Source organism: Helianthus annuus, chromosome 14, assembly GCF_002127325.2.
Source record: "Helianthus annuus cultivar XRQ/B chromosome 14, HanXRQr2.0-SUNRISE, whole genome shotgun sequence".
Taxonomy (NCBI): domain Eukaryota; kingdom Viridiplantae; phylum Streptophyta; class Magnoliopsida; order Asterales; family Asteraceae; genus Helianthus; species Helianthus annuus.
In genome coordinates this window covers 163,371,820-163,381,541 of record NC_035446.2, presented here as the reverse complement: position 1 = coordinate 163,381,541, position 9,722 = coordinate 163,371,820, and the positions used below count along the sequence as shown (strand labels likewise).

Below are 9,722 nucleotides of genomic sequence, written 5' to 3'. Positions count from 1 at the left end.
TCTGGTTGGCTTGTTTCGAGTCAGGGTTTGGGTTTCATCCAAACAACAATACACCATATATATATTTTTAAAAAATTAGTTTACTTTTTTAATATTCAATATTTACAGTTAAATTAAAGAAGTCTGGATCCTTCAATATCTAATGCAAGGTACTCGATATGATTGCTGGCTATATTTGGTTTTCAAAGTACAATGTACAAACTACAAAGCATAAAGTACACTCAAAGCTGCATGATTATCGATCGGATCATGTCATTGACAAGTTAATGATGCGCAAAGAGTCGCTAAAACCTCTTTATATACAAAAAGGATTACAATAACACGTTTACTTGATCCTTTTAAGCCTCATTCCACAAAATTTTTAAAAATATACAAATTTACAAAACAGTTGGATAATTTAAAAACACACAATGAGAAACTAAAAGCAAACACAAACCTCAACACTAAATTCTAGCGAAACTCACCAAAGATTCTATAACCTGTACCTCCAAAAGAATAATGTGCAATCGGACCTCAAAAGTCAAAACCCATATCTAAAACCCTGAATCCACTAACCGCCGCCATCACCGCCACTGCCACTGCCACTGCCACTGCCACCGCCATCTATAAGCTCTTTCAGAACTACAGATGAGATGACTGACTTTACGAGTGAATTCAACAAATCCCATGTATTATATCCATTCGTTCTACATAAGTCTATGCGGTCGTATACCCTTTCCAAAGTGAGGTTGCATTAATCGAACATATAAACCATTTTTCGCCATTAAAGAGTCGTGGGTCCCGTCTTCAACAATCCGACCCCCGTTTAAGACAACAATGTTGTCAACATGTCTCATCATAGCAGCCCTATGAGCTATAAGAATGGTGGTTTTGTTTCCCATGACTAAAGTATCAAGGGCCTCTTGAACCACCCGACTTGACTCTGACTCAATCGATGAGCTGGCTTCGTCTAATAATAAGATTGGTGCGTTCTTCAACACAACCCGAGCGATTGCAATCCTCTGTTTCTGACCCGGGGTTAGATCCACGCCCCTCATTCCCACATGGGTATCGTACCCGTGGGGTAAGTTGCTGATGAAATGATGAGCATTTGCTATTCTTGCAGCTTCTTTAATTTCCGCCTCGCTGGCGTTATGTCTTGCGTATATAATATTTTCCCGAATCGTTGTTGAAAATATTATGGGTTCTTGTTGAACAAGACCAAGGTGATTTCTCAACCATCTCAAATTAAACTGCTTTAGATCCCGTCCGTCCAACATCACCTGACCAGCAACCGGATCGTAAAACCTTTCAATCAATGATATTATCGTGCTTTTCCCGGATCCCGAAACCCCAACAACCGCCACCGTTTGACCACCGCTGACTTTAAGACTGAAATTGCTCAATACGAGAATCTCGGGCCGTGTTGGGTAAGAAAAATCCACATTCTTCAACTCAATGCTTCCATAAACATTTGGAGGTTTCAAAGCAGCGTTATCGTCTGGCTCAATTTTCGGTACTCTATCGATTATTTCAAAAACCGATATTAACGATTTCCTTCTTTTGAGAATATAAGGAGCTAAACCGAACGGTTCTACAAGGGCAAAAGTGGCAAAAGAAAATACCATGTATTCTTTGAGAGCAGTTGGGAGATCCATATACCCGTTTTTCACACAGAGGCCGGTGTACCATAAAAGAATAGCATTGCATGCGAAAAGTAGAAACTGAGAAAACCCGAACGCAAAACCAATAGCCATTCCATGAGAAAAACTCTGATAAAATATCTTGCTTAACTGCAATCTGTAAAGCTCCATAACTTTGTTACCAGCACAGAACGCAACAACGGTGTAGATATTTCTAACTGCATCTTCAAGAACTAAGGATGCTTTCCTGTGCATTTCTTGTATTCCTTTTGAAAATCCAGCTAGCCATAATTTCTGTAAATTTTCAAGATTTTTAAAGGCATTTTATAAAGTATGTAAATGTCACAATAACAGAAAGAGTAAGAACTGTATAAAAAATTCAAGATTTCTATAAGAACTAATATTTTGACCCGCCACATGTTGCGGTGGCGTCGTACATATAAATGAAAACAAAAACGTATTGACAAAACGTAGACCAACAGAAATCATACATAAAAATAAGCACACAAAACGTAGACTAACTGAAAACATACGTAAATATAAGCACGAAAATGTATTGACTAAACGTAGACCAACAGAAAACATACATAAAAATAAGCACGAAAATGCATTATATTTGACCCACGTACATAAAAATAAGCACGTATAACTCGAGAGAACTCAAAATGACATTTTACAAAGTTTTTATAAAGCTAAGGGGTGTAAATGACAATACTGAATGTTGAGGGTAGAAAAGAAAACCAAAGAAAGAACAAAAGAATAAAAAAATTGAAAAAAAGGGAAAAAGCTTAATGTGACTTAACGCTACAGTGAAAACCATTTCAACAAATGTTATATATATAATTACCTGAGCAATGGCAGAAAGAGTAAGAACTGGAAGAGTGGCTAAAGCCACAAGAGCCAAACGCCAATGTAAAAGCATTCCGATCAATATTGCAACGATAACTGCTGAGCTGTCTTGAATTAAAATAGAAAGTCGGTTACTGAAAGCTGCTCTAACAAATGTTGCATCGTTCGCTAACCGCATTGACAGGGTATCAGCACTGTTTTCTTCCTCATCGAACCATCCAACTTCATTTCTTAGCATTGCTGTAAAAAAAAATAAAAAATAAAAATAACTCAAAATCGATATTAATAAATACAGAGAAGAACAATGACTTGTTTAAATTGGAATTACTATTTACTAACCAGAAAACATCATTCTTCTAACACGTTCAGTCATCTTTTCCCCCATTATACCGAAGTAAAAGTGCTGCAAAAAGTTTGCAATTACAGTCACAAAACCCATGCAGGCAATGATTAAGCACCACTTGTCCACGTCACCACGTATGTTAATCTGTCTGTCGATTTCGCTTCGATAATATGCGGTCACTATCAGGGCAATCACATAGGCAAGAAGCGGGTTAAATGAGCCAAATATTGCAGCACCAGTACTTCCTAAAACAGCATAGAGCCATTCAGCCAAGCTCAACTCTATAAGTCTCCAAATCGATGGTTCTTTTTTATGTTGTTTTTCTTTTACAGGTTGAACCCTAATTGGTTTCTCAGTAAGCTGAGAATTAGGTCGACTAAAGGTTTGTGAATGTGAGCGTTCACTTTGCGGATCAGAAGTCAAAAGTGGTGAAATTGGTGATTCAGGATTAGATCCATTAGATGTTTGTCTACGGATTCCGTGAATATCAAGTTTCGGTAATTCTGGTAACCTTTTTTCGAAACTATCTTGTCTTTTTATTGACGGTTCTTTGTCTGTTCCATCTAATGACAGACCGTTCTCTTTTTCGGTAGGGCTTGGATTTCTTGGCGATTCGTGGGACCCGTAAGCCGAATCTTGAGGCCTTGATGCATGCAAGTTTGAAGCTCGCTGAAGTGATGGTGATTTCGCAAATTTAGGAGATGATGGTTCTTGAAAGTTTTGACTTTCTGAAGAATCTTTTTCAATTTGGATAGCTGTAGTCTCACTGTAGGTTCTCGCTGGCATCCTACAAAAAGAAATTCAACAGGTCAAATAAAAAAAAGTTGAGCTAAAAACGGGTCAACGGGTCTACCTTCTAGGGAGTTTAGCTGCTTCTTCACATCTTAAAAGTTCTGCATAAAGCCCATCGGAGGCTATTAATTCATCATGTGTTCCAATCTCCATTAACTGACCATCTTCCATAACCGCAATAAAATCAGCATTCTTTATAAGAGAAAGCCGCCGAGCAATTATGATCGTTGATCTGCCTAACATCAAGAGATCCAACGCCTCCTGAACAAATCTTTCAGCTTCAAAATCTAGTCCACCGGTGACCTCATCAAGAAGAAGAATAGACGGGTTCGAAAGCACAGCCCTAGCAACCGAAAGCCTTATCTTTTGTTCTTCTGTCAATGATAAACCAGCCCTACCGACCTGAAACGTAAAACAATTTTCTTTTTTTCTTATAGATAGGATTTTAATTTTTCATAGTACAAAAAGATAACCTGCGTTAGCATTCTACCTGTGTGTCGTATCCTTTCTCGAGGGATGTGATAAATGTATGTGCATGTGCGATTTTAGCAGCATCTTCGATTTGAAGTGACGTGGCATCTCTGCCATACGCGATATTGTCGCGGATACTCAAGCTTAGTAATGCAGGTTCCTGAGTGACTAACCCGATTTGGCTTCTTAGCCATTCGAGTTTCAAGTTTTTAATATTCTCGCCATCCAAAAGAACTTCACCTGAATAATACAGTAGACAAAAAAAAAATAGTAGATTAAGATCATGAATAGTTTCAAAAAAGAAACTAGAGTAAAATGTCTTTTTCGTCCCTGAGGTTTGGACACTTATGCGACTTTCGTCCAAAGGTTTGTTTTTCCGCATCTGGATCCAAAAGGTTTGAAATCTTTTGCCATTTTCATCCAACTCGTTAAAGCCATCAATTTTTTAATGTAAAGTCAGGGGTAGTTTCGTCTTTTTAGATAAGTTTTGTGATGATTAAAGGGTTTGGGTGGGGAGAAAGTCAACAGAGGTGGATCTTTATTTCTTGTAGTGTTTTTTACTTTAATAAAAAAACCGTCTAAAAAGACGGAAATGCCCCTCGTTTAACGGAGGAAAATGGATGGAGTTAACAAGTTGGATGAAAATGGCAAGATTTCAAACCTTTTGGATCCAGATGTGGAAAAACAAACCTTTGGACGAAAGTAGCAAAAGTGGCTAAACCTCAGGGACGGAAATGGCATTTTACTCAATAAACAATGAAGAGATGAAGTTTGATACCTAAAGTGGGATCATAGAACCGTTCCATAAGGGGTATAATGCTACTTTTACCAGAGCCATTTCTACCCACAAGTGCCACTGTTTTCTTGGCGGGGACAGTTAGGTAAAATCCACTTAAAATAGGAATTTCGGGACGAGATAAGTAACTGAAATACACGTTTCGAAATTCGATGTTCCCTTGGACGGTAGCAAGAGTGTTTCCGTTATGATCAACGGCGGAGGATGAACGACTAATCATTTCGAAAAGTCGATACGCAGCAATTCTTCCTTGCTCAAATGAATAGAAGTTGGTTGCAGCTTGGTTGAGTCCACTGTGGAAACAAAGTTGCATTATAAGAAATTTCACTAGATGAGGCATGATAAGTAGGTGGCCAGGTAGGGTAACGGGTCATCTTTAACGTGAGTTGAAAAACTATGGGTCAGGTCGACCCATGACCAACTGTAAACCAGTTTCAATTTTTTTTTTAAATACAAATGGTTGTCTTAGTTAACAACAGGATTATAATAAGAGTAAAGTACATGGATGGTCCCTGTGGTTAACAAATTTGGGAATTAGTCCCTAGCTTTTCTAAAGTACACAGATGGTCCTGTGGTTTGCACTTTGTAACGCATTTAGTCCCCCATCTTTTGCCAAAAGTACATGGATGGTCCGTGTAACGCACTTAGTCATTAAACGTTGGGGACTAAATGTGTTACAAAGTGCAAACCACAAGGACCTTCCGTGTACTTTTGGCAAAAGTTGGGGACTAAATACGTTACAAAGTGCAGACCACAGGGACCATCCATGTACTTTTGAAAAATTAGGGACTAAATCCAAAATTTTGGTTAACCACAGGGACCATTTGTGTACTTGAATAATAATCTGAATCTTTTAAAAAGTGATTAAGAATGGTGTATTCTTTCAAAGGATTTTAAACAACTTTCAAACTGTTCAACCCATTAAACCATTTTCCCTTTGGTTAAAAACTGGACACATGTGACCCATGTGAGATAAAACACAACCCAAATCAACTCGTTCATAAACAAACGGGTTGGAGTTGGCACCTCTATATGAAAAGAGTATACGGGAAAAAAAATGCTTACAGGCCACTTAAAATGATAGCAAACAAAGCGGTTATAATTTCTCCACCGTGAGCTTTCCTATGTGTAACCAAAAACCGTCCAACGTAAAGTTGCAAGGCGCAAGAGCAGATCGCAAGCCCGTACGTGAATCCAAGCCCAAGTCCTTGCACAAGACTAATTAATATACCATATCTTAGTGTAGCTTGTAGTGAATTAGCATAAGAATACTTTGCTAATGTTTCATTTGTAAAAGCATATAAGGTCCTAACATATGAAACTGCCTGCAAAATTAGAAGTAATATTGCATTAACAAATAGGAAAGTAATAGTGTAGTTGCCTAATTAGCTGCTACATGTCGCCAATGTTAATACACTCCAGAAAAAAAAAATACAATTACATTAGAGATGCTATTACAGAGGACAAAAAGATAAAAAGGAAAATAAAGTAACCTGTTCAGCAACGCTTGCTGCTTCAGCATATGCATCTTGAATATTCTCAGCAAGCCTATGGAGAAATATATTCGATATTCCTCCGGCAGCCACAATAAAAGGACCAGTGGCTAAAGTGATTAGCGCGATTTGCCAACAGTTTATGAATCCAATTGCAAGGCCACTAAAGAATGTAGCCATGTTATGAATATAATTTCCAACCTGCAGCAATAAAACTAATCAGTTATATGAAGCAAATATTGGTGAATAATGAAAACTTGTTACAGTTGAACCTACTTTTTCACTTAGGGCTGACTGGATTAGCAATACGTCACTCAATACTTGGCTCACGATGTCTCCATTATTCCCATAAGTGTCGAAGAAACTCATATCCTGATTAAGGAGTACTTGCACGTATCTTGACCGAATAACAGCAGTCTGCCTTTCTCCAGTAAGAATCCAACATGAAACCTCTTGAGTGCAAAAAATATATATATACAAAGAAAATGTTAGCTGATAAAGAGAAACATTCAAGTGAAAACGAAAAGAGAGATGAAAGTATTTGATTAGATTATTACCTATCCAACCAGCAGCAAAAACACCACCAGCAATATAGACAAGAATGAGAGCAAGCTGCAAGAGTTGTGAAAAAACATCACTCAGTGGGAAGATCAATCAAAGCTTCAAGAGGAAATATCAATATAACTGATCATGAAATTAATAAAGATTGTTGCAACTGATGTATCAGCTAACAGTCAAACTAGATAATCGTATAATGGGCTGGAAGATATAATTCAGATTCTTGTAGTACTAATGAGAGTATGGTGATGAAAATTCATCCTTTAACTTGTGTTGCATAATTTTACGGAAAAAAAAAAGAAAATTCTAATGTTATACAGAAACCAGGCTTTGTTCAACCTCATATTCGGCACAGGTACCACAGGAAATATATGTATAAAACAACTATGGGGGACGAAAGTAGATAAAACTTAGCTTAATAGAATCTAACAAAGCATTCTCTAGTATTATCCTTAAAGTCTTAAACCAAACTACATTTGGGTTACAGGCCACGCAACCAAAATAAAAGGCATAATTATAAAGACACAGCTCTTAGAGTAAACATCAAGTCGTCGACCGCCTGATAATGTTACATCAAGTAGGATGTGAGCCAATTAAGTGTATTAATTTCATATACAAATTACAAAGTTTAACATCAACAAGGGTTGCTATAAACACTGCTGTGCTTTCTTTGCAGATGGTAATGGTAATAAGGTACCGGAAAAAATGAGAATTAGATTATTTCTAATGGATTTACATATCTTTCTCTGATAACAAAATAGATTTATGGCATCTATGCGACATATTTCTTATATGGAAAAGCAGCCTGAATACTATGTCAAATACTTTACAACCAATATTTTTTTTCTTTAACACAATAATAACAAGCTAACTAATATGGGGCAGCTAAAATTTCCTTATACAACTACCAGTCTACCAGTAGCCTACTAAATACAATTAACCACCATTAACTGACCTCTGATAGACCTAGATCTTAAATTCCAAACGCATCAATAACTACCAAAATCCACATAACGTAAAGACCATATTAGCACATAATGTCCCATCCAATTTCCATAACTGCGGACATTGTATTTAATTTCAATACATATAAAGCCGCCCATGACTAAACTAACCAGTGGTACCATCCCTATTTTAAAAGAAACATCGTACATAAATCATGAAACTGCCACACATAACAGTCAAAGATACATAACGACATCGTAACGTAGCTACTGATATTAATACTCCATCAATTTGCTCATCGCATATATGATCACTAAACCAAATAAAACCAACATTACACTTCAGCAATCCCAAACTGAACACAACTAGCATCACTAATTCACTAAGTACTCAATTTCATCTCTACATTGCTACTATTAACACTAAAAGTAAGATCATGCTAACTCTTAACATATTCACATCATGATTAAAACTCAGATATAAAAAAAAAAAAAAAAACCTAATTAACATTCAAAATTCAAATCAACTGACCTCTTTAAACCTATCAAACAGCACATCAGCCTCCGCATCCGCACCACTACGAGCCAACAACTGAACAATTTTAGCAAAATAATGCAAGTAGATCACGAGTGCAGTCCCATGCGCCGCCGCAGCAACCGATCCAACGACCATAAGCACCCAATCAAGCCTATCAGCACACACAAACAGTTTCGAAAACGGCACAGCAGCCGGAGGCGGTTCGATCTCCTCCGTCTCCTCCATTTCCTCTTCAGCTTCAACCGGTAACGCATCGTTACTCGTGTCCATGTACGGCGACGGTGACTCCGGCGGCTCTGACACCTCCGATACCGGTGTTAGTGGTTGTACGTGTGGTGGCGACCACCCGAACAACCCTCTGGATACCATCATGTTGGTGGATTAGTCGCGAACGGTTGAATCAAAATTCAAAACCCTAGGTTAGGTTAAAAGAGTTGTAAAACCCTAGAAATAATCATGAAATCTGGAATTGAGGTTGATTGATAGGTGAATTGTGTGAATGATTGTTGAGCGAGTGGATGTGTGTTGAAGATTTTCTCTCCAACTTTCTCTCACACGATTTGGTGTGTGCATAAGAGAGAGAGAGAGAGAGAGAGAGAGAGAGAGAGAGAGAGACCGAGTTCGTGACTCGGTCAAATAAGGCGTGAAACGGGAGAGTTGACTCGGAAATCGAAGTTTCTTTGGGGCTTTTTGTTTAATTTTCAGTTTTTACCTTCTTCTTTGTTGGTTGTGCATATTGTCGTACGTATTTCCTTAAGGAAGTGATTGTTGTCTGAAATGACCCTTAAATTTTGGGTTTTCTTTCATAGAGGTTATTTATTTGGCTGTATGAGTATAATGTAATAGAGAATTAGAGCGAGTGAGTTTTAGCGTTGGAAAGAAGATGATACCTGGAGAGAAATCGAGGATGCTCCTCCTATTTATAGTCGGGGTGGTGAAGTGTCGTTGGTGGAATGTCGCTAACAGAATATCATTGCTGTCTCTCAAGTGGTGATTATTAGTTTAGTTGTGATGGGTCTGAGTTGATGGGGGCCCGCTCTGCCATGGGGATGTTTCCCCATGCACAATATTTTGTATTTGGCATTGTGGTCTCTGAGTGTATCATATGTGCATAAGGTGGTCTTCACGTGACTTGCCCAAAATGTGTGAGATGATCCATATCTCTTCAGTTCTTTATGCAAAATAGTGATTAGTTCTATCTGGTGAAGTTTGATATATAATGTTTCATTGTTTTGTGTAATTTAAATATATGGTCGCAACATTTTAGATAAACCTTGTAACATATATTATTTGAAAGTAAACTTTTCATTTCCATT

The 9,722-nt window shown here is 37.7% G+C and overlaps 1 protein-coding gene across 1 annotated transcript; it reads right to left on the bottom strand.

Annotated features, from left to right (window-relative positions):
- Nucleotides 1-279: 279 nt before the first annotated feature.
- On the bottom strand, nt 280-9,031 carry LOC110904719 (ABC transporter B family member 20). The gene is made up of 11 exons (XM_022150567.2): nt 8,401-9,031; nt 6,924-6,978; nt 6,643-6,818; nt 6,367-6,567; nt 5,939-6,198; nt 4,856-5,166; nt 4,097-4,317; nt 3,668-4,008; nt 2,811-3,601; nt 2,470-2,711; nt 280-1,916 (listed from the first exon to the last, which is right to left on the bottom strand). Exons 1-11 carry the CDS (start codon nt 8,776-8,778, stop codon nt 687-689), a joined length of 4,206 nt encoding a protein of 1,401 aa, XP_022006259.1. The 5' UTR covers nt 8,779-9,031; the 3' UTR covers nt 280-686.
- Nucleotides 9,032-9,722: the final 691 nt, after the last annotated feature.

Excerpts from the sequence above, each read along its gene's own strand:
- LOC110904719 (XM_022150567.2), bottom strand. The coding sequence starts at position 8,778 with ATGATGGTATCCAGAGGGTTGTTCGGGTGGTCGCCACCACACGTACAA. Across the intron at positions 4,318-4,855 it reads GTTCTATGATCCCACTTTAG|GTGAAGTTCTTTTGGATGGC; the intron begins GTATCAAACTTC and ends TGTATTATTCAG. Across the intron at positions 4,009-4,096 it reads AGAAAGGATACGACACACAG|GTCGGTAGGGCTGGTTTATC; the intron begins GTAGAATGCTAA and ends TTTACGTTTCAG.